The sequence below is a fragment of the Equus caballus genome, chromosome 14 (assembly GCF_041296265.1).
Source record: "Equus caballus isolate H_3958 breed thoroughbred chromosome 14, TB-T2T, whole genome shotgun sequence".
Lineage (NCBI taxonomy): Eukaryota > Metazoa > Chordata > Mammalia > Perissodactyla > Equidae > Equus > Equus caballus.
The window spans coordinates 74,520,170-74,543,420 of NC_091697.1; the positions used below are offsets into that span (position 1 = coordinate 74,520,170).

General features: G+C 43.9%; 1 protein-coding gene across 6 annotated transcripts in view; it reads left to right on the plus strand.

The window, feature by feature from the left end:
- The window catches only part of MCC (MCC regulator of WNT signaling pathway), a 407,698-nt gene that overhangs the window by 143,391 nt on the left and 241,056 nt on the right, over positions 1 to 23,251 (plus strand). The window contains exons 1-2 of one of the 6 annotated variants that reach the window (XM_070234447.1): positions 5,953 to 6,589; positions 22,837 to 23,005. The exons of 4 other annotated variants lie outside the window; for them this stretch is intronic. Coding sequence is in view for 1 of the 2 variants with exons in the window: in XM_005599505.4 (XP_005599562.1) it covers positions 6,533 to 6,589 (57 nt within the window). In the remaining variant the exon portion in view is untranslated. Of the gene's footprint in view, positions 1 to 5,827; positions 6,590 to 22,836; positions 23,006 to 23,251 lie in introns of those variants that run through there. One more of the 6 variants, XM_005599505.4, reaches the window with a different exon arrangement.

Sequence of the window (23,251 nt, forward strand, 5' to 3'; positions counted from 1 at the left end):
ACTGCTTCATTTAAGAGGCCAGCTCCCCCTCATCATAGCCCCTATTTAATTCCTTTATAGCACTCACCACAAGCTATAACTATCTTCTTTATTTGTTTACTAATCATTTCCCACCAACCATGCTAGCTCTGTGAAAGCAAGGATTTTTTCTGTCCCATATACCACCGAATCCCAAGGCACAGTATGATGTCTGGCACACAGTGGGTGCTTTATTTATTTATTTGTTTCTTTCTTTCTTTCTTTATTTTTGGTGAGGAAGCTTGGCCCTGAGCAAACATCTGTTGCCAATCTTCCTCTTTTTGCTTGAGGAAGATTGTTGCTGGGCTAACATCTGTGGCAGTCTTCCTCTATTTTGTATGTGGGATGCCACCACAGCATGGCCTGGGGAGTGGTGTGTAGGTCTGTGCCTGGGATCTGAACCCATGAACCCCAGGCCACTGAAGTGGAGCATGTGAACCTAACCACTAAGCCACTGGGCCAGCCCCGTGCTTTTCCTTTTTTGAATGAATACCACAGACTTGCTGATCCTGCATATCCTCACCTAGATTGGTGGGATGCAGGGATGAGCTAGGTGATTGTAGAATTTCTTCTAGATTTTTAATGTTGTTCTCTGAGGACAAAGAGACGAAGACAAAGGTCATCCGGTACAATGCTTCTGGAATTCTTCACGTTGTGGCACCTGGAGCAAATGATGCCTGTGATGGGGCGGGCCATTGAGGCTGGCTGGAGGCTCCCAACCTTGGACTTAGGCCTGGCCCAGGGCCTGAGAGAAGAGCTGGCTTGGTGACGGCACAAAGGGCCACAGGCGTTGGGTAGGGGAGGACATTTCTGGACTCATTGGGGTGGGAGAGTGGGATGGGCTTATAGATTTAGGGCAGGAAATTCTTTTGAGTGTATACTTTGAGGGCTCCCTGAGTTTTATCACCCTCAAGGACTTGGAGGAGTGGGACTTCCTGCATCTCCACAGGGTTCTGAAATCCCCCTTTCTCCTGAAAAGTCACTTTCTTCTTCAAGAAATCCCACCAATTTAGCATTATTTCAAAGCATTCTCTTTTTACAATGCAAATACATTGGGCTTGGTTGAGAAGATTGTAAGTATTTTTCACCTTCGTGTGAATTAGCTTCAATAGACTGCTTTCTTCCTAAAATCTGATGTATCAACCTTGTGCTTAGCTCAAGAGAGTCAAGGGAGAAGGGGGCAGTTTTGGAGTTTGAGTCCTTGTGTGGGCTTTAGGAGGCTAGGCCTGACTCAGCACAGCAGACTGCAGTGGCAGGCAAGGGTGGCTTCGACACCCTAGGGGTAAAGATGAGGGCTTAGGTCAGCCAGTCCCAGAGATTCAGTCACTTTCCTTAATGCTGGAGGTTCAAGACTTTTACCCAAGATTGCTCCAATTAATCTGATGTTTATTACCAGTAGAGGGACAGACAAGACCCAGAATAGAATCCCTACTATGTAGAAATCCACTGGGGTCAGCAGCTGTACACAGGGGGGCCAGGTTGCCCTCCAGCAGAAAGGCAATGCCAGTGTGCCTACAGCGTGCAGTCGGCATGCAGACCCCGCCACTCATGCAGACAGCCACTTCTGCTTTCCCAGAAACTCTCCCAGGACTGCAGCTGCCTCCTCTTCTCCCAGAGACCAGATGAGAAGCCTCTAGGGAAGACAAGGGCCAGGAAGGAGAGGAACGCAGGCCCGTGGGTATTGCCTAAGTGGAAAGCAAGTTTTCCTCCTTCTCCCAGCCCTGTCTCCTGACCTTGATCAATTCCCCTGCCACCTCCTGCTCACACCTCTCAATTAGGAACTGACTCTCTGCTGAAGCAGAACTTGGAGAGTTCTTCTATAGGGATCGTGTTGAGGCAGCCACAGTAGGAAAGGATGTGTAGGCATGCTGTTATACACTTAGTAAACTACAGTGAGCGCTGATCTTCAGCCCTTTTTCTTATTGTATTGGAAATGCACTTGGGGCTTTGTTCCCCTTTGATGTGCTGAGATGACATGCTGAGGTGCTCCTTGTATTTCTAGTGCACTTAGGATATTGATCCAGTTGCATCCTTGTCTATAGCAATATCTTAGCTTTCTCAATAGTGCAGACTCCTAGCCTGATTCCTGACCAGACTAAGAGATGAAAAAAAATCACAAAACATTTAAATTACAGCAAAAAAATCTTCATTTCCTGGAAACTTAGATAGAAAGAAAACTAATTTGGACAACCCCTCATTGCATGAAGCTCTACTTTGTATACCACTGGCTTTCAGTGTGTCCCACCAGCCTTTAACCTACGCTTGAACAGATTCAGAGGTGGGGGTTACAGCTACTCTGTTCTCCTTGCATTGACAGACAGTTATATGGTCTTCCTTTCCTTCAGTTAAAACTTGATTATAAGTTATCATTAATCTTCATTACCCCTCCACAATCACACAGAGGAAGTTGGATGACTCTTCAAATAAATTCTATTAGTTATTATGTATCTGTGAAGGCTTCTCTTTTCTCGTCTATAAATTCTCCAGTTCTCCCAACTGTTCCTGGTCTCCTAGGAAGGAGCATCCTCCTCTTCTCCAAGCCGACTCCAAAGCTAATCTCATGGTTTTTGTCCTTGGCCATTCTGTCTCTCCCTTTTCAGGAACTTTGCTCCATCTCCCTTCTCTCTCTGTATCTGCAAGGTTTCCCTTAGCCCCGGATTACACACATGCCCATTCTACCCTCTACTCAACATTGCTTATCTACCCTAAGAAACAATCCTATCTCCTGATTTCCTGTCACCATGAAATTTATGGAAAGAGTAGTACATGATTACCGCCCTCAGTTCCTTCTCCTTCCCTGTGGTAATCTGCATTCTGTCTCCTTAGCTTTGTAGAAATTTATCTTTGAAGGACATTAATGTTTTTGAAATGCTCTTTTATCAGTCTTCAGGCTTCTTCTGCCCCCATAGCATATAATATTGATGCAGCGCCTTCTGCCTTGATGGCATCTCCCTCAGACTCCCAGACTCAGAGTTTTCCTGGCCGTCTTCCCATTTCTCTAACTGGCCTTCCCCACCGTTTCCTCTTTTATGCTTTTACCTCCACGAAGAAGACTTTCATTAAGATAAGGCCCTCAGACCATTTCTGTTTTCTCTGTCCTCTCTTCCTTGACAACCTTTCCTGGTTTCATGGTTTTATTTATTATTCTAATAGGGCTAACCCCCAAACCTTTATCTCCATCTCAACCCTGATTTATCTCTATAGTTCCATTTAAAGCTTTCTGCTGAACATCTCCACTTGAATATCCAGATGCCATCTCAAACTTATGATATCCCAAACGTAGTTTCCTCCTTAACCCATTTCTTCTCTGGAATCCCTGTTTTTGTTGAGGATGTTGCCCCAAACTCCATTCAGACAAGTTCTAGACCTATAAGTCATTTTTCAGTTCTCCTCTTTTTACCACAGTTTCTCTCTACTCTCTTTCTATAGAATCTCTTACATCTGCCTTCTCCTATCCATTTTCATTGCCCCAACTTAATTCAGGCTCTTTTAGCCTCTTGCTGGACTGTTGAGATAGTTCAATTGGCATGTTCATCCCCCCCCCCTTTTTTTTTGGTGAGGAAGATTGGCCCTGAGCTAACATCTGTTGCCAATCTTCCTCTTTTTGCTTGAGGAAGAGTGGCCCTGAGCTAACACCTGTGCCAGTCTTTCTTTATTTTGTATGTGGGATGCCACCACAGCGTGGCTTGATGAGTAGCGTGAAGGTCCACACCTGGGATCCAAACCCACGAACCCCAGGCCTCAGCGGTGTGCACGAACTTAACCACTACATCACCGAGCTGGCCCCCATGTCCCATTACCACATTTACTGCTGTCAGACTGTAGTGGAGTTGCATCTTATGTGGGGTTAAGTATTACAGTCCTTGTTTAAGAAGAAAATTCCATATAGTCAACATTATTCTTGCAAATGCTTTATATTGCCCATAAAGTAGAATCTGTAGACATACTGCTTCTTAATAAGTTCAACCTGCCAATTTTTCGTCCCCTTTTGGAACAAATCACCTTTATTTTGGTTGAACACCAGATGAAGTCATCTGCTTGGTTTTAGGGACCATCTAGAATGAAAAATAGGTTTCTTTAAACACCAGAATCACACTGAACACACTTGAATTCATGTCACTCATGAGTGTGATACAAATCCACTGGAATGTCTAAAAGCACAGTTCTGGTCCTATCATTTCTGTTCAAAAACCTTTAGCGGCTCTCCATTGCCTATCGGAAGTCCCATTTCTTTAGCCTGGCACTCAAAACTGCCACAATTTGGCTTCAACCCACTTATCTAATCCAGGTTCCATTCCAGAATGGAATGCCACTCACTCTTTGTACATTCCAGTCTCCAGCCACCCTTCCTCTTACCGTGCTCCTACTGCCTGGCTTACCTTCTCCTTACTCCCCGTCTCCGCTGGGCTCAGCACATTCTTCAAAGATCAGCTCACATGCTGCCTCTCCTAAGAGTCCTTCACAGAGCTCTCCGCCAAGCTGACCTCGCCAAAATCCTATTTCCATCCTCTGAACAGCAGTGGATCTTCATTTGTACTGCTTTTATGGCCTGTATCATTTTCTATCTAGAATTTTCCTTTCTGTTTATGTTTTATGAGATTGTAAACACCTTATGGGCAGGGTTAGTGCTTGAGTCTTCTTTATATTTTTATATTCTTTCACCACCATCTTCATCTTCAAGCACACAGTTTTCAACAGGTTTTAATGAATAAATAAGTAACATAATTGGCTTTCCAACTCCTGCCCATGCAGAGGAACTTATCCTAATATGCTCTAGTCTGGCAGCATCCAAGAACGTGAGACCCAGTGCTCCAGAAAAGCAGCAAAACTCTTCCTCATCCCAGTAGTGGCTCCATTAGGCAATGAATGAACGTAACAGGAAGGGAGATGGGCAAGAAGACATGCAAATCATCAAGCTCTTTGCTCTTTCTTAAAGAGCAAAGTAAACATCCTATTTGATTAACGAAAAAAAAAAGACCTTGGAAATTAACAATACAATGGCTTTCTCAGAGAAGGCTGCAGGAAATGCCAAGATCTGTCATTCGCAATGGAGACATTTTGTTCCCATTGTCTAGAAAGAGACTGATGAGGCCTCTTAAGCAATCCAGCAGACCTGCTATTTTAAAGGATCAGAACATTTTTCAGTGCATCTCAAGTTCAATGAGACTTTAACCTTTGTTGGAGAGAAAGTCTCAGCCCCCTCTCCGCCCGGCAAACCCCCAAATGTTTTTACCTCAGGGAAACTCAAGGCTGAAGGGGAGCTCTGATTCCAGGAGTCCACTGGATATAACAGCCCCTTGCATCTTTTTTGAGTCATATTCCAAACCCCAGAAATACAAGTCTAGTTCCGCTCAGGTGAGCAGCAAGATTTTTAAGGAAGGTCTGGGGGTTGAAGGCTTGGGAAATGTAATAGTTTTAAGGACGGTCTAGGGGTTGGGGAGGATGAGGAATTTGAGCTTGTCTTACGTCTTTCAAGGGATGGGGCATCTTAATCTTTATTATGGACATGCAGAAAATATAATCTGCCCCAGCGACAGAGAGGGAGTTTGACAGTGAATTTACACCCTCAGTGTTGACTTTAGACTGATCAGGGAAAATGACTGCCCCGTACTCTTGTAAAATCTTAATGTACCATGAGAAGCGCGCAGCGCTGCCCGATGTACAGTGTTCAGATTTGTCTTGACCTTATTAAATCATGGAAAGTGGCTTCTAGGAGGGAAGTGTTTTGTTTTTTCTCTTTCTAATTTTTCTACACAATTACTCAGGTGGCTTTTCCTGTTTCTTCTCTCCCTCCTGGACTGGGGTCCTGTAATTACTATCGCAGGAGCTGGAAGGATGCCTGCTCTCGCTGCACGGTCTCCTCTGCTCGGTCTCCTCCCATTTTTTTTTTTTTTTTTTTTCCCTTTTCTCTTTCTGGCCCCGCCTCCTCCGCGCACCCCGTAGCCAGCAGCTAGACAGCTGTGTTCAATCAGAAACCGCTTACAACTCCAGACGATTCGGAAGGGAAACTTCAGCGTGAAGTGCAGCCCCACTCCGTCTCTCTCTCGCTTTCTTTCCTTCCCCGGAACCCGAGGCGCGGATCTTCCTCGCCCTGCCGCCCTGGTTTCTTCGGGAGCTCGCCGAAGCCTACTAGGGTGCCAGATCCTGCTGGGAGGTGCCTTCCAGCCCGGTAATGGGGGACGGTGAGGCACCGTAGGAGTGGTGAGGCGGCGCCGAGGGTGGCATTGCCCCGGGACCCGGCGGTGGGCGCGCGCGGGCGGGTCCCCGCGCCGGTTCGGCCGCTGCAGCAGCTGCGGGCGCGCCACGCCACCCAGCCTCCTGCAGCAATGGCTCGTCCGTGAACGCGAGCCGGCTCTGCTCCTTCTAGGAGTGCTTGCATCCTCCGTTTGGGCTTCACGCTGTCTGGACTAAAATGTGCCAGAAAGGACCAAGCAGTGGGTATCGAGCCTGTTAAGCCCAACTTATCAGCTCCGAGACCTGGAGGAGGAGGAGCTCGGCTCTGAAAAGTGCAGTCATGAATTCTGGAGTTGCCGTGAAATATGGAAACGACTCCTCGGCCGAGCTGAGTGAGGTAAGAAACAGCTGAGGTTGGGAGCTCTGGTTTGTTAGGTATTTGCTTTTCAACAAACCCCCCCTCCCTCGCCATACCCCTCCCCCCAGCTCTACACCCCACCCCCTCGTGCTCCCAGTCTGGAAGCAGCCCAATTAAAGATTAATAGATTTTCTGGATCTTGTTTTAACTTGTAGTGCTACTCAGGAAATGACCTGAACTGGCTTGATATTTCAGGCTGAAATGAGTGGCTTAAGAAAGAAACAAGCTCTCACTACGCCGCCAAGGCGTTTTACTCTCCACAGTCCGGGTCCTGCCCCTTCCCACCCTCTTTCCCCAGTTTATGTACAACATGTCTTTTCGTAGTCGGCAAAATACACGGAAATCCGAGTAGAGCTTAAGCCGATGGTAACTAATTTGGTGGGGCTGGGGAGTTTATTGGATTATTAAGTCTACCACTTGGCACCCACGTGTGATGCGCTTGGTTAAGTTCAGGCAAGGTGGTCTCTCGCCCGAGGAGGGAATGGAGGGGGAGCACATCAAAGCCACTTAGAACTTTATTTCCTGCCCAGGACTGGACTCCTGAGTCTTTGAGGCAAGCGGATTTGCAATTCCTGCCTCTCACTGTAACATATCCACTTGAGTGTTTGAGACCAGCTTTTGAAATTAAAGCTACATCAAACGGTATGCAAATATGTGGGCAGTAAGATGCTGGAAGCCACCTTTTTTGATGACTTTAGGGATGCCTCGAGCACATCCCCCCGAGGCTTTGAATACCTGAAAAGTGGGAAACCTACAGAACTGGATGCTGGAAAGAGAGGAGAAGGTTTGTGAGATTGGCGTCTGCAGCAGGATGTTTGGTGTCTGTGGGTTTTCCTCTTAGCACCATCACTGAGCCATTTATGGGAGCAAAAGTAGAACAAATAGTTGGTGTGTCTTGAGTATGGCTGAAGAGAGGAAAGGGGAAAAAAAGGAGACCAGTGTAAAAACAGCCGGAAGGCAGATAGAGGTGATGTCAGATTACCAACCATGAAGGGAAAATGAAAGGAAGGAGCCTTCACTGTGGGGAGAGGGCTGGTGGTGGGAAGAGAGGGGGCTTGGACGGGGGAAACCCGAGTAGGTCTGTGGCGGGTATCCAGCAGTGAATGCAGTCCGCCCCTGCCTGGGGCTCTAAGTGTCTTGCTGCTGTGCTGTCCCTGCTCTGGTTTGGACTAGCGTTTTGAGGTGTTGGCCAGATGAGGTAGAGCCATTTCCTAATCCCCGTGGTTTCCACTGTGCTGTAGAAGGTTGGGAAGATGTTAGGAATGAGGGCTTACCTTAAAAATGGGAGGTGGGGGAAGAGGCACGAAGACCTAAGTGATTTTTTTTTGCCAATTTTACATTCGGGGAGAGGTTTCAAATCTGAAATAGAACCTAGGACCCTGCTCTGTTACTAACGCCTTAATGAGAAGCCTTTGACTTATCTTCTAACGTCATTTAAAAATAAAAAACTAAGGGGCATATATCTTGCAGAGAGTCTTTCCCAGGCCTTTCACATTGTTTATTTTCTACGTGAAGCTTTAACTCTCTGTCTCCTGAACTGTGCTATTCAGTTACCTTTCTTTAAAAATGAATCACAGATTTAGGACGAAGGCAGCTAGATTGCTGAATCAAGAAAGAGGAGGTCTGGGTTGACATGAATAGTATTGGCAGGTCAGTGAGTGCATTAGATGAACCGAGAGTATCTATGAAACTCGGGAGGTAAAACTCTCCAGTCTTTGCCCAGTTGTACCGCTCCTTAAGCATTCCTTAGAAAACTTGTGGCCACTGGAAAGAGTTGAGGGTGTTTCGTGGCCGCTGCATGAGTTGGAGCAATAGTATTTGAGCATTAGAGGACATAGTTTTGTCTCTAAGGAAATAAAAAAGTTTCTGCCCGATCCTGTCCTTGACCAAATTTTCTTTCCTCTCCCGCAGTGTCTGGTCATTCGGTTCTGGCCTTCCTTTGAGGTTCAGTGATTTAGTTGCGCCTCTGTTCCCCCAATCCTAGTTTCCTTGCAGATTGAGTAGTTGCTGTAGACTGGAAGGGTAGCTATTTTTAGTTTTCATATATGTTTTAAATTAGGGTATGTCTAAGGAGAATTTGTAAGGCAAGGGAGTGTGTGTGGTTCATTCCTTGTGGACCCTAAGTTTCAGTTCAGTTTATCATGGGCAGTAGTTGGAGCATTTACCTTTTCTGTAATATCCGTAGATCAATATCCATATGGATCCACAGATCTGAATACAATTCATTTATTTTTCTTACATGAGGTCTTTGTTGTAAAGGAGTTTCTTCTTTTCACTCTAATTTCTCCCTCTCTTTTTTTTAAGATTGGCACCTGAGCTAACATCTGTTGCCAATCTTTTTTTTTTCCCCTCTCTTCTTCTCCTGAAAGCCCCCCAGTACATAGCTATATATCCTAGTTGTAGGTCCTTCTGGTTGTGCTATGTGGGACTCAACCTCAGCATGGCCTGATGAGCGGTGCCATGTCCGCGCCCAGGATCTGAACCGACAAAACCCCAGGCTGCCAAAGCAGAGCACGCGAACTTAACTGCTTGGCCCCGGGGCCAGCCCCTAATTTTTCTCTTAAATACTGGTTTTGCTTTAACATCTTGGGAGGGCAGAGTTGTCATCCCCTTTTGATGGTAGGTTCCTTCTCTTCACCTGGAAGCAGAGCTAATAAAAACCCTCAGGGGCCCCTTTAGTGCCATATATCTTATTACCCAGGAGCCTCACCGCTGTCTGGAGGTCACCAAGGGGTCAGATTCAGCCTGATGTTCACCAGGCATTTCAGGGGCAGGAAAAACTCTGAAAGGGGCCAGCGTTATTCTAGGTATCGTGAACAAGAGGCCTCTCTCATTGGCGTTGACTTGTGAGCTTACCGCTTTTACAGGGATCCTCTAGCCACAGGAATCATTGAGTCTTTGACATCTGATTCCATGACATCCTAAACAAGGGGGAGTGACTTGAATCAATTTCTGGTTGTAATCTGCTGGTCCTGTTCCTGAGAAAAGCATGTTTTGACAGTTGAGGTGTTGGCTTCTGCCTATAGTGCTCCGGGAATACAAGCAAGGCGGGGTGGGGGGCGGCGTGGGATTTGGGTGTTAGGGACTCAGGATGAGGAGACGTAGAGCGGGGTGTTGGGCATGAGGTGTTTTGCATGTGTGAGAACTTTAAAATGGAAAAACAGGAAATTCATGAATGTGTTCCTTTTGTGTCTTTAGTTTGAACAATAGCTGTTTAAGATCCTGTGAGATGATTATAGGAGATAGTAAAATTGCCTCTACCTATGGACATTCAAAATGTTTTTATTTATCCGTGGCTACAAATGGCTTATATCAAGTCTGAACACTTTAACCAAAGCAAACTAATCCTTAGCATTAACAGTAAGGCAAAAGGAAAATTTGAGAAGCATGAATTGGCCATTCTTTTTTCTTGGCTATTTGCTGTCCCTATCAAAGACTCAAAGGATGTTTTTCTTTTTCTAATGTGAGGTTAAGGAAGGACTTCAACATCAGCCAAATCAAAAGTACTTAGAAGATTAAATGTTTGGCTTTCAATCTCTCTCCCCTATGATCAGGAAGCAAAGTGGACTCAATTTCGGCAGTATTAGATTAAATTCTCCCAAACCTTGACAAGGTAAGGCTTTTAAATCTTCTCCCTCTCTGCCATGGGTTTTCAGTCAGCAGTTAGTTTTGTTTGTCTTGGAAAAACTTGTGGGACCAGTATGTAGTTTAACCTTGTTTCACCGTCACAATCATATCACTTGGTTCTTAGAATAATTCAGACTTTGGGAGGAAGATGTCTTAAGGTGCAGCATTATCAGGACACAACTTGAATTTACTCATCTTTATAGGCTATGCGTCTGCTGGATCTGCTTGTCTGGTAGACAGCTACCTATTTTTGTAGCAAAAGAAAAACTTATCTTAAGAGTTTGTTGTTTCCTGGCAATCATTTAGAACTCTGGGGATGAAAAAATATTCTTTCCCTCTGTAAGGAATAATTTGTCTGAAGCAATCAACTTGTATTCTTTGCCTTTTACACATTAAACAATAGACAGGTAAAATTCTCCTCTCACTCTTTACTTTGAAACCTTAGTTGCCCCTGGAAATCGCACTTCCTTTACTCTCTCCTTCTCTCTTTATTCAAAGCCTCTCTTACCTAAGATTATTGCGTTCCTGAATGTAGGCTCTAGAGGCAACTCCCCATGCTTTCACCATGTGCTTGTTGGGTAGCTGTTGAAACCCACATCTTCACCGATACTCTAATTATGAGGTAGATTTGGATGGGAGAAAATTGTTCTGTAGAGAGATTATCTGGTATGACTATCTCTTAGTGGCTTATGTCATAGATATACCTACTCTTTATCATCAAATTTCAAAACATCAGAGTTGGAAGTGCCTGTAAGACCACACAGTATTCCCACACCCCTCTATAGTTCTTTATACTCCTCTGTCTTTAGAATCACACTTCGTTGTAATGAGTTGTTTCACGTCTGTCTTAGCCACAGACCATAAGCACCAGAAGAGCAGTGTTGAGACCTGTCACAGAGGCTGGCAGTAGAAGGTGTTCTACAGGTATTTGAGTGAATGAACACCTTGCCTGTTCTCTCTCTTTCCTTTTTTATAAATAAAGAATTTGAGGAACTGATTTAAGTGTATGGTCTGAGGCTTCTTGGCTATCTAGGACTATGTCACAAATTGCCCCAAAATTTAGAGGCTTAGAGTAACTGTCTTACTTGCTCATGGTTTGGCAATTTGGGCAGAGCTCAGGGGGGAGGACTTGTGTCTGTGACTGGAGCTAGAAGGTCCGCTTCCAAAATGGTTTAATCACGTGGCTGACAAACTGGTGCTGACTGTGCTGTGGGCATCACCTCAGTTCTCTCCTACACGGGCCTAACCCATGTGGTTGCTTGGGTCTCCTCTCAGCATGCAGCTGGGTTCCGAGGAGCGGGTGGAAGCTGCCAGTTCTTTTAAAATGTAGGACTGATACGGACACAGAATCACTTCCGTGTGTTCTGTCTAAACTGCATGCTGAGCCCAGATTCAAAGGGGTGAAGGAATGGATCCCAGCTCTCCAGGGGGGATGTGACAAAGATTTTGCAACCATTTTTAATCTAGTCCAGAGGCCACAAAACAACAGAGCCTTGTCTAAAACCCTGCTCTCTTAATTCCCAATGTCTGGCAATTGTTTCTGTTGTTTTGTCTTTTAGCTTTAATTCAGCGGTTCATAATAGCTAACATTTTCTAAGCATTTCCCAGGTATCGACATGCTTAATTATCAAAAGACCCTACAAGATACAGTAGTTCCCCCTCATCTGCGAGGGATATGTTCCAAGACCCCCAGTGGATGCCTGAAACTGCAGATAGTACCAAACCCTGTATGTACTATATTTTTTTCCTATACATACATACCTGTGATGAAGTTTATTTTTAATTAGGCACAGTAAGAGATCAACAACAATAACTTCTCTTGGCATATCTGAATTGCCAGCATTACTACTACTCTTGCGTTTTGGGGCCATTATCAAGTAAAATAAGGGTTACATGAACACAAGTACTGTGATCCCATGACAGTCAATCTGAGGAGTTGGTTACTAAGTGACTAATGGGCCACTGGGGCTGATGGTGTATGGTAGTGTATACAGCAAATACAGCATGGATGCACTGGAAAAAGGGGTGATTCGCATCCCAGGAGGGACGGAGCTGGACAGCACAAGATTTCATCAGGCTACCCAGAAGGGCATGCAATTGAAAACTTATGAGTTGTTTATTTCTGGAATTTTCCATTTAATATTTTGAGACCATGGTTGACTGTGGGTAACTGAAACCGTGCAAAGCAAAAGAGAGGACTACTATACATTCTATTATGTCCATGTTACAGGTGCAGAAATTGAGGCATAAAGAGGTGAAAAAACTTACCAAGATTCTACAGACTATAAATGGTAGAGTCAAGAGGCAGCGCAGGTGGGCTTTCTCCAGAGCTCCACCGTGTGTATGGTTTCCTTTCATTAGTTTCTGTTACTGCTCTCAGCTTTTGATCATGTGTTCCTAGGAAGGAGTATTCTATTTAATAAGCCTGTTTAACTTGATTTGTATTGTAATCTCTGTGCAATACCCAGATAAATGTTTTTGATAAAAATGAAATGGATATGATTAAAGGGATGTGATCACTGTCATCACCTCCAAGTGGCTGAGGAATTCTTAGGCATTGATTTTGCAGAGCCCTAAATGCAGATTTGTTGATAAAGAATAGGGTGATCCTCATCCAGGAGGCCTTCCCTTCTGTCCCCCTTTCCGGCAAGGGAGATGGGGCACCAGGACGTCTGTCCCACTGCTTACGCCCTCAGAGGTGCCTGAGGGTTTAGTGCTACAATATTTGAGGGGCCAGAATGAGAATAAGGCTTCTTCTGTCACAAGACTTGGGATTCTCCCATTCCTGCAGGTGGGACTCTAGGCTCCTGCTGCTAATAGGCCAATCACTATGGGGCTGCAGAGCACTGAGGTTGGTGAAGAAAGCCAGGGAACTCAGAGAGGGTGGCGGCCAGGGCTGCGTGGCAAGACAGCTGCTGGCAGCCAGGGCCTGAGGAAGCACGTGCTGAACGTGGCAGTGAGGCCATGAGTCAAACCCAGCAGGCAAGGGGAAGTGGATCAAATGTGGCTAGAACCAGGTGGTAGGCAGAGTAAGAGGAAAAAGGAGAAATGTGGTTTGAGGAGGATAGTCAAGACCAGGCAGGTGATCGGGAGCTGAGACGGCCGTGGACCTGAAAGCAGAGAGAGAACCTTGTTTCTGAGGAAGTGCCTTGTGCAATGGGGAAGTTTCTACCGTAATCCCAGGACTTTTTCGTCTTAAGAAAGTACTTACAGGACTGCGGCTACCAGCTTTGAGGTGCTAGAACTTTGAGCAAGCGGGGCACCCATCTAGAGTAGGGAACGTGATGGTGATCCCCAGGAAATAAACTTAAGGGTGCTGTTTTAATGGCTGCCTGAAGCTAATTTACCCAGCGCAGGTCGTATGTCCTCCAAAGTGGGACTGTAACTGGAAGGTGAAACCTGCATTTACGGCAAAATTCAGAAACTGTTGATGAACAGAGATTTCAAATTTAGGTTTTGATCCAAGAAATCAAATTTCAGAAAAACAAGATTACGTTTTTAAGTAATCTCTAGATTCTAGGAAAGAGGTTTGTGTTGACAAGATTAAGAATCAGAAAGTCACAAAAAGACTCAGAAAATTGATAGTAGTTAGGATGTGGAATTTTATGTCAGCAAGAGGATATCATGGCAGAGATAAATTATATGCACGTATTTTCTCAACCCCTCCAACCGCACCTAGATTCCTAGCAGTGGTTTCTTGAAAAGAAACGAGGAGAGAATAAGGTGGATTACACAGATAAACAGAACTTCAGTTTGTATAGTAAATATTTACTGGAGCCACAGAGCTATTCCTCTCTTCCTAGCAAATATCCTTTTGCTCTTGCTGAACAGAAACAGCCCAAACTAGCACATAGAGGAAAGAGGACGCGTTTTGGAAGGTTTGCGTCATCATAAGGAGTGACTGAGGTTGTAAAGCACTTAATGTGTGCAAATCTTTCAAGATATTTCTTAAACTCAGCAAACACATTAAACCTTGAGAAAGGTTAGGAAAAAGAATCCAGAATTAGTAGCTGTTGCTTCTACTTGTCGTACAAAAAGCTACAGGTTAGGGTTTGTTAACTTGGTCAATAAGCAATAAAAGCTATTGGGCTGGGAAAACTGTGTGCTAAAAGCTACTTGATGCTTTGGTTGGTGGGATGTTTTGTGGCGTATTCCTTGTCACGATGTTTGATCAGTGCTTGGAACACATATGAGACATATGGGGCCAGAGGTGGAAATGCGTTTTAAGCCAAAGGCTGTAGTGTTTGATTACCTGAGAACAGAAAGGTTCACGAAAACCCGGTGTGTGTGCACGCATGTCAGTTAACAACTCCAGCTGGATTTGTGAGAACTGTTGAAGCAGTTCTCAAGGGAAGAATGCCAACATGGAAAAAGATTGCCTGGCATTTAGAAAAGCAGTGGAGTCCTCTGGTTGGTTGTGTGGGACGAGTAGGAGTAATTGCTTGTCCCTGTTTCCTGTGGGTTGTGTAGACTTGTCCATATAATGCGTGACACACTTGCAATGACTTGCCTCTGCCAGGGCCCGTCCCGGCCTCCCAGGTTAGTTGTTCCTTCCTTCATCTGTCTTCAGAACACTTACTGTAATTATCCACAGCCTCCCTGGGAGACCATGAGATCTTTGAAGGCAGGGACAGCACCTAGGCTATATGTGACATAGTAGGGCATCAACAAACCTCAAAATTACTTTTTTGGACCAAATTCCAGTTGCCGTTTAGTGTGACAGGTGTGTTGGATTGACCAATTTTTTATTTTGCTTAGGGGGCCCATTTGAGGGAATTTATTTGCTTATTTTTACTGTAACTTATTCTCTATTCCTCATTTGCTTATTCATTCAACAAATATTGTTGCCTTCTACATGCCAGATGCTGTTCTTAGGTCTGGGGATACAGACAGACAAAACTGATGTAGTCTCTGTTCTAATGGATCCTCCATTCTAGAGGGAGACAGATAGTACACGTGACGGATATATGTCCAGTGGTGATAGGTGCTAAAAAGAGAAAATACATGGGGAATGAAGGAGGGAGGGGTGCTATTCTAGTGATCTGGGAAGACCTGTCTGTGGCAATCTTTGATTTGAGACCTGAATGAAATGAGGGGTAGAGCCATGTGAAGGTGGGGGAGGATCATTTCAGGCAGAGGCAGGAACAGGGCCAAGGTGCAGAGACCAGAGCATGCTTGCAGTGTTAAGCAAGGAGGTGATGTAGCTGGGAGTGCAGTGAGCAAGGAGAGAGCGAAGGAGGTGAGGTCTGAGAAGCTAGATCACCTGTAGTGTCGTAGGCTCTGGGAAAGAATCTGGACTTCTCTGGAGGATTTTGAACATGCGCCTGCATTGATTATTATGGGTTTTTTTTATCCTTTTCATATATTGTTTTATTGGGGCAGGATGAGGGAGACGTTGGGAAGAGGAGGAACTAGCAAAGAAAAGGCCAGGAAGGTTGTACCCCAGAAGCCTGTTAAAGCCAGTATTTTCAGAAGAGGGTAATCAGTCACCAAAAGCTTCCCGTTTTGCTTCCCTGACTCCCTTAGAGCCTATGCACATTCCCAAACTTTCAAATTCTGTCACTTTCTCCAATCAGAAATAATTGTTATATACCATGAAAATAAACTATAATTATTTTCGGACATCTTCAGAGTATTTGAGTTCGTTTTCCCCTTAAAAGGAATGGTTTAAAGAACTGAATGGCATGGACACTGACCAAGAATGATTTGAAAACTGCCTTCCCTTGATGGATGGTCCACTGTGGATGGATGCTGATGGTGCAGAATATGACTGGGTCTCAATTAGAATAGCTGGGCTCTACTTATTCCACTGTCACTTGGACCAGTTTCCTTCCATCATTTAGAATCACTGGCTTTATTTTTATGAACTTTAGTTATCAGTTTATTGTTTTATAACAAATATAGCTCCAGGGATCCTAGAAAGCTGACATTTTTTTCCTATTGAAAAGCTATTTGAGAGATGATGACCAGAAAGTTGCCTGGTAAGCATCGAATTGGACAAAGGAGATGCTTTTAATGGATGGTGCCATTAAGTTTATCTTTGATTTGGAGTTTATCTTATCCAAACCATTTGCATGACAGATGAGGAAACTGAGGCCCAAATAAGGCTGGCTAGTGGCAGAGGGGGAAATGTGGAATCTAGATTTGCGTGTGTGTGTGTGTGTGTGTGTGTGTGTGTGTGAGTGAGTGAGAGAGGAAGATTGGCCCTGAGTGAACATCTGTTGCCAATCTTCCTCTTTTTTTTCCCCTTCCCAAAGCCCCAGTACATAGTTGTATATCCTGGTTGCAAGTCATTTCTAGTTCTTCTGTGTGGGATGCTGCCACAGCATGGCTTGATGAGTGGTGTGTAGGTCCGCACCCAGGATCCAAACTGATGAACCCCCCTGGGCTGCCAAAGTGGAATGTTCGAACTTAACCACTCAGCCACAGGACCGTCCCCTAGATTTTTTTTTTTTTTAACACCCAGGGATGTGTTTTTCTCTTCTACCTCAACTTCCTCTGTTTATCTCTCACAGGATTTGCTTTAAAGTATGTATTTTGTAATATTCTGTAATTATTTTAAAAGGAGAAAGTCTAATTCTTCAGGAAATCTTGTCTACATACGATATTACCGCTAATCACTCTATTAAAATAGAGCGATATTTTTAGCTCTAACTATGATTCTTAGGGGTATTGTAGTTTCTCTCAGTGGGTTTTTATGGGTCTAGCAGGTGTAAAAATCTAAAAGAGCAGTTTTGTTCTTTTTTGGGGGGAATAATGAGATGGCTTACTGTCTGGCTGGTTTGCTAGCTGCTGTGTATTGACAGTGCATGACTTGGTCAATCCTCTTATCCTTTTTTTAAAATTGTGGAATAATACATATAACCTGAAATTTACCATTTTAACCATTTTTAAATGTATGGGCTCTGTGGAGTTAAGTACATTGCGATTGTAGTATAACCTTCATTACCATCCCTTTCCAGCCCTTTTTCATCTTCCCCAACTGAAACTCTGTCCCCATTCAACATTAACTTCCCATTCCCCACCTCTCCCCAGGCAACTTACCATTCTATTTCCTCTCTCTGTATGAATTTGACTAATCTAGATCCTTCATAAATGGAATCATACAGTATTTGTCCGTTTGTGACTGGTTTATTTCCCTCAGCATAATGCCTTCAAGGTTCAACAGTGTTGTAGCATGTGTAAGAATTTCCTTCCTTTTTACAGCTGAAGCATATGCCTTATCCATTCATTTGTTGATGGACACTTGAGTTGCCTCCACCTTTTGGCTATTGTGAATAATACTGCTATGAACATGGGCGTACAAATATCTGTTTGAGTCCCTGCTTTCACTTCTTTTGGGTATATTCTCAAAAGTGGAATTGCTAGAACATATGGTAATTCTATCTTTAATTTTTTTTTTTTTATAAAGATTTTATTTTTTCCTTTTTCTCCCCAAAGCCCCCCGGTACATAGTTGTGTATTCTTCGTTGTGGGTTCTTCTAGTTGTGGCATGTGGGACGCTGCCTCAGCGTGGTCTGATGAGCAGTGCCATGTCCGCGCCCAGGATTCGAACCAACGAAACACTGGGCCGCCTGCAGTGGAGCGCGCGAACTTAACCACTCGGCCACGGGGCCAGCCCCAATCTTTAATTTTTTTGAGGAATTTCCATACCATTTTCCATAGCTACTGCACTATTTGCCATCATTCCCACCAGCAATGCACAAAGGTCCCAACTTCCCCACATCCTTGCTAACACTTGTTTTGTTTTGTTTTTTAAGTAACAACTGTCCAAATGGATGTGAGGTGGTATCTCATTGTGGTTTCTGTTTGCATTTCCCTAATGATTACTGATGTTGAGCTGCTTTTCCTGTGCTTATTGGCCACATGTTATTTGGAGAAATATCTATTCAAATCCTTAGCCCATTTTTTAAATTGGTTTGTTTGGGATTTTTTTGTTGTTGCATTGTAAGAGTTCTTCCTGTTTTTTGGATATCAATTCCCTTTTCTCCTTAGTCCGTGTCTCTTTTTCTCCGTAGTTGTGGCTTTGCATGGCGCTCACTCCTTGGTGTTTCCAGATGTAGTAACAGTGAGTGTAAAATGAGACGTGGGAGTAAATTGCGTCTCCACGGAAAACACTTGGGCTCTCCCAAGCCCAGGGGGCTCCTTCCTCCATGGTGTCCAGGAAGAAGTCACTTCCTGATGCATTGTGGAGCCAGCGCGCATTTCACAGGCTGACACCCAGCAACTCTCCTTCCAGACAGACTAGCAATTCTAGCAATGTTAGGCAGATACCAGAGTTAAGAGTTATGTTCATGGCATTCAAAGAGTTACATTTCTTCACTGACATGCTGTGATTTCACAGTATTTAAAGAGGAGTTTTAGGAGAGGGCTTTAGCAAGAGGGGCCTGTGGAGAGTAGCCAGGAAGTGTGATAACTGTTTCTTTATTTCTTGGTGCTGTGAATCTAATCCTGGCTAAACCAAAATCTAATTTATTTTCATGCTTGATTGGGAGCACTTTTGATTACGTGTTTGGATGCAAGTAAGTCATCCTTTAGGAGAACTGTGGGAATGAGATAGTCCAGGGGCTGCTGTGCCCGGGCTTATTGTTAATAGGGTGTTAATAGTAAGTAGGGGGAAAATAGGTGAGTTCGACCTCAGGACAGGACCAGTTTTTCTTCCAACTTAGGATGGGTAGATTTAAACTCAAATTTGAGCTCCTCCCTTTTCCAGGATGCCCTGATAGAAGCATGGGGCAGAAAGCCGTCTGCCTTCTGGTGTGACTGATAGAGCGACTTCCAAGACTGTTTCTCATTTTGGGCTTCTGAGCTACTTATGAAAATGCTTTCTGGACATACATGTAATTACTCCCAAAGAAAGTGTCTGATGCTGATAAAGCTGCCTTCAAACCCTTTAATTCCCCAAGTGCCAAAGATGGAGCATCTTTCTTCTTTGGCATTAAAATGTCCCCAGCTAGCAATGATGACATATTGGGGTCAGGATAATATGTTGAATGACTAGGAAAGTTCTCTTTTTTTGGCCACCTTCTTTATGAGTTTCTCCACTGCGTCCAGTCACTTAATTCATCACCTCAGTCTGTCTGTCTGTAAAATTATGTGTAGTAAAGTTGCAGGCTCTGAAATCATGGCTCTGCCACTTGCTAGCTCGGTGACCTGGGGAAAGTTGCTTTTCTGGGCTGCACTTTCCTATTAGAAAATGATGATAATAGGAGCATCCACCCGAGACAGATGTTGCAAAGACCAGTGCCATAACCTATGTAGTGCTTATCAAAGTGCCTGGTGATACTGTTTGTCAGCTCTTGCTGCTGCAATAATCCCACCACCACCACCAATAATAATAGTTGTTGCTATTATTATTATTTTGCTACTACAGGGCTTACTTGCTACAGTCAAGGTGCCAAGTAGAAGACAAGCACTTTATAAATTGAACATTAGTAGCTGTAGTTGTAAGTGAGCGCTGAAATAATTTAAAAGAAGTTCTTAAGTGTAGACGTCATGAAGACAATATCCAGATACTCTGAGTCTCACTGTCTGCTGATGTTTTTCTCTCTGGATCTTAATGCCAAAAGCTCATTACCTGGGAAAACGTTCTTCCAAATATTGCCAAGTCTTAAAAAAGAAAGGTGGGTATTTCCTTTTTTGGATTCACAGAGCCAGGATAATCATGAGCTAACAAGTGGCAATATTAATTGCTTTTTAAATTTTATTAATTTTGTTTTTATTTCTATTAATTTTGTCCTAGCTATAGTGTCTTCAATCCCTGTTGTACCCAGGAACTGGCCTTAGGACGACCATCCTAGTTGATGGTACAGCCTGAAAGAGGGAAGGCCCGCCAGGCCACTGCCATGTCCAGAATAAGGTTGCAGAGAAATAGACCAGGCTCATGTATTGCGCAATTACGTCTTTCATGGAGATAAGGTTTTATGAGTGATGCACACTTTGTGAATTCCCTTACAAGTTATGGTCGGTTAACTGGAAGAAGGTTGCAGTAATGCCAGTGGGAGCTTTGCTTTGGAAAAGCAATGATGGATGGAGGAGGCACATCTGCTGGAGGCGAGAGAGGAGTCTTCATAAATGGGTTCGAGAGGGCTTGGGATGTGTCCCACAGCGGTGAAGGCCATCTCTGTTTCCATTTCCAGCTAACTTTTTCATTTGAAAGAATTTTGATTAAAGCCTATGGTACCTTTATGGAAGTTTTGTCTAATGATCATAAAGGAGAAAGTGGTGGAATATTCCCTCTCGTGTTTTGAAGTTGTTAGGCAGTTTGGTCATTTGCTGCAGAGTATATTCCTGATGGCAATGGGAAGGAAACAGACAGGGGTCATCGACCTAAGGCTTCAATGTCTCACTTTTCGGTCGTGAAGTTTTGGACCCCTTGAACTTCCATCTCTAGCTCATCTCGGTGGCTGCTCCTACAGTGATGTTACCTATTCCCATGGCTTAAACTACCATCTCAAAGCTGTTGCCTCACAGCTCTGTATCTCCAGCCCCGAGTGATGTGAATGTCCAACAAGGGAAAGGAGAAGCACAGTCTCATGTAATACAAAAACTTCTCGTAGTTAGTCCTCTTCCTCCCTCCTGTCCTCTCAAACAAAACCTCATGCCAGTCCCTCCTCCTGCAATGATTTCCCTTCACATGGTCACACCAGCTCATCTTAGGCCCCACAACATGTCACCTTCTCTAGAAGGCCTTTCTTACGTCCCAGTTAGTGTCGTGCCAAGTACCCCATGTGGTCTGGCAACACTCCTTGTTTCTCTGACTTACCCCTTAGCGGTCTATAATACAATCCATTCCCATATTTCTCTGTCTCAGAAGCTTACTGATGGCCAGAGAAATACTTTCTTCTCAGAGCACATTCTTACAGTGTGGTTGACAGGGTACATGACAGCTAATAATGATGAAAATAAGTAAAAAGAAAATAAGACTAAGAGAAAAAAAAATACAGAAGGGCAACTGTTTTGTACCAACTAGTGGTGCAAGCCCCAGGTTCCCTCTCCCTGAAGTTGGATCCTGACTAGACCTCCCCACCTTCTCCTTCTGAGCGCAAACTCTGGGCCCCAGGGGCCTCTCAGGTCACTGGGCTTGGAGAGCTTTGCTCACAGCCGCATCTCACGGAGCATCTGAGCCTGGGTCTGGGTATTTTCTCTTTGGAAGAGAAGAGATCAGAATGGAGGCAGTTTGGAAGCAAGTTCTAGTTCTGGGATGGTGGGAGTAGCTCCAGGAGCTGGAATCAGATTGTGTTATTGTATTAGAACTGATAAATATGAAGAATGGCAATGCTAATGGTTTGTTAAAATACTTCAAGTAAAGCAATATGGTACAAAATTACTTCTGTTTCATCTTGCAAATATTCCCTCCGTTTATGTATATCAAAGGCTAAATCTGTACTTTTAAAGCATATTGCCTTCAGTACAACAAAGCTCTGGTTGTTTGATGATGCACAATAATAGTTCTGATATTCAAAAGCATGCTGTTGGAAATTATGGTTGTCCATTGATACGCTGATTAATCTACAGTAAAATTGTTAGAACTTGTGAGGATGGTAAGCTAATGCCTCTAGCCTTATCAAGGTTTCTTTCCAAATTAGAAATGAATTTGTGGTATTTAAGGATAAGGATGTGGAGAATAATTTTATATATAATGTGTCCTATATGTAAAAAGACTTCTTACAGAGGTAGGAAAGTCCCTGCAGTTAAGCTTCAGTATTCATTTGCAAGTGACAGAAATATGTTAATTGCTTTTCTTGGGTGAATGATTCTTAATCCAGTGGGAATGATAAAGATTTCAATTCATTTCAGTAATTTAGGTTTTTAAAAATATCAGTGTTCATAGGTTACTGTATGGAGCTAATAAGGGATTCCAGTAAGGTCTGGGTTACTGGGTAGATTTCATTCAAAATGTGACTGCAGTATTCCTCAGTGGCGGAATTCAGTTTTCATCAAAGCAATCAGCCTGTGATGCTTTGGGTGACTGTAAGTGCCCTGAACCACTGGCGTTTACGTGGCCTGGATGGGAAGATTGGCGCCATTATGCCACAAAATGGTGAGGCTGATGCGATGTCTTATAAATACTACTTAGCACAGCGGTTGGAATTGAGAAGTTAGCATGATAGTTATATGGAGAATTCTGAGGTTTAGGACTTAGATAAGAAATTAACCTTTTCGTTGCTCTTCTGTCTGTCAGAGAGCCTAGATAAAGACTGATGGGCTTTTCCCTTTATGCTCCTATCTTTAATTCACCAAGTAAATTGAAAAAACAATTAAATTGCTTTTTAAAAATACTCTAACATATTAATTAGTAGGAAGAGGCTAGCTTAGGAAGTAAGAGGTCAGATTGTAAATATCTGGATAGCGTATACCAGACTATATAGTGATAAAAATGATGGCAGTTTTCTATAGTATTCAGGAATAACACTCAGAAGTGCTAAAACACTTTGCATGCATTTTTTTATGTCATTTCCCTGCTTAGCTCTTTTTTTGTTTTTTTTTTTTTAAAGATTGGCACCTGGGCTAACATCTGTTGCCAATCTTCTGGGGTTTTTTTTTTCTTTTTTTCTTCTTCTCCCCAAAGCTCACTAGTACATAGTTGTGCATTCTAGTTGTAGGTCCTTCTGGTTGTGCTATGTGGGATGCTGCCTCAGCAAAGCCCGAGGAGCAGTGCCATGTCCGCACCTAGGATCTGGACCGGGGAAACCCTGGACGCCGAAGCGGAGCACACGAACTCAACCCGTCAGCCACGGGGCCAGCCCACAAACTCTTCATTTCTGGGTACTCAATCCCTTAACTCTTGTTGACCTCTCCAGCTATATCTCTGGCCACTTTTCACCCTCACATTCTAATCTCCAGCTAACTCAAGTACTTTCAGTATCTTCAAGGTGCCTGGTTGTCTCTTGACCTCAGAACTTCACATTTGCCCTTCTCTCTTTGGTATACTATCCATATCCTCAACCTTTGCTTCTCTACTTCCTGCTCATCTCATAGGACGTAGTTTAAGTGTTGGTTCCTCTGATAATA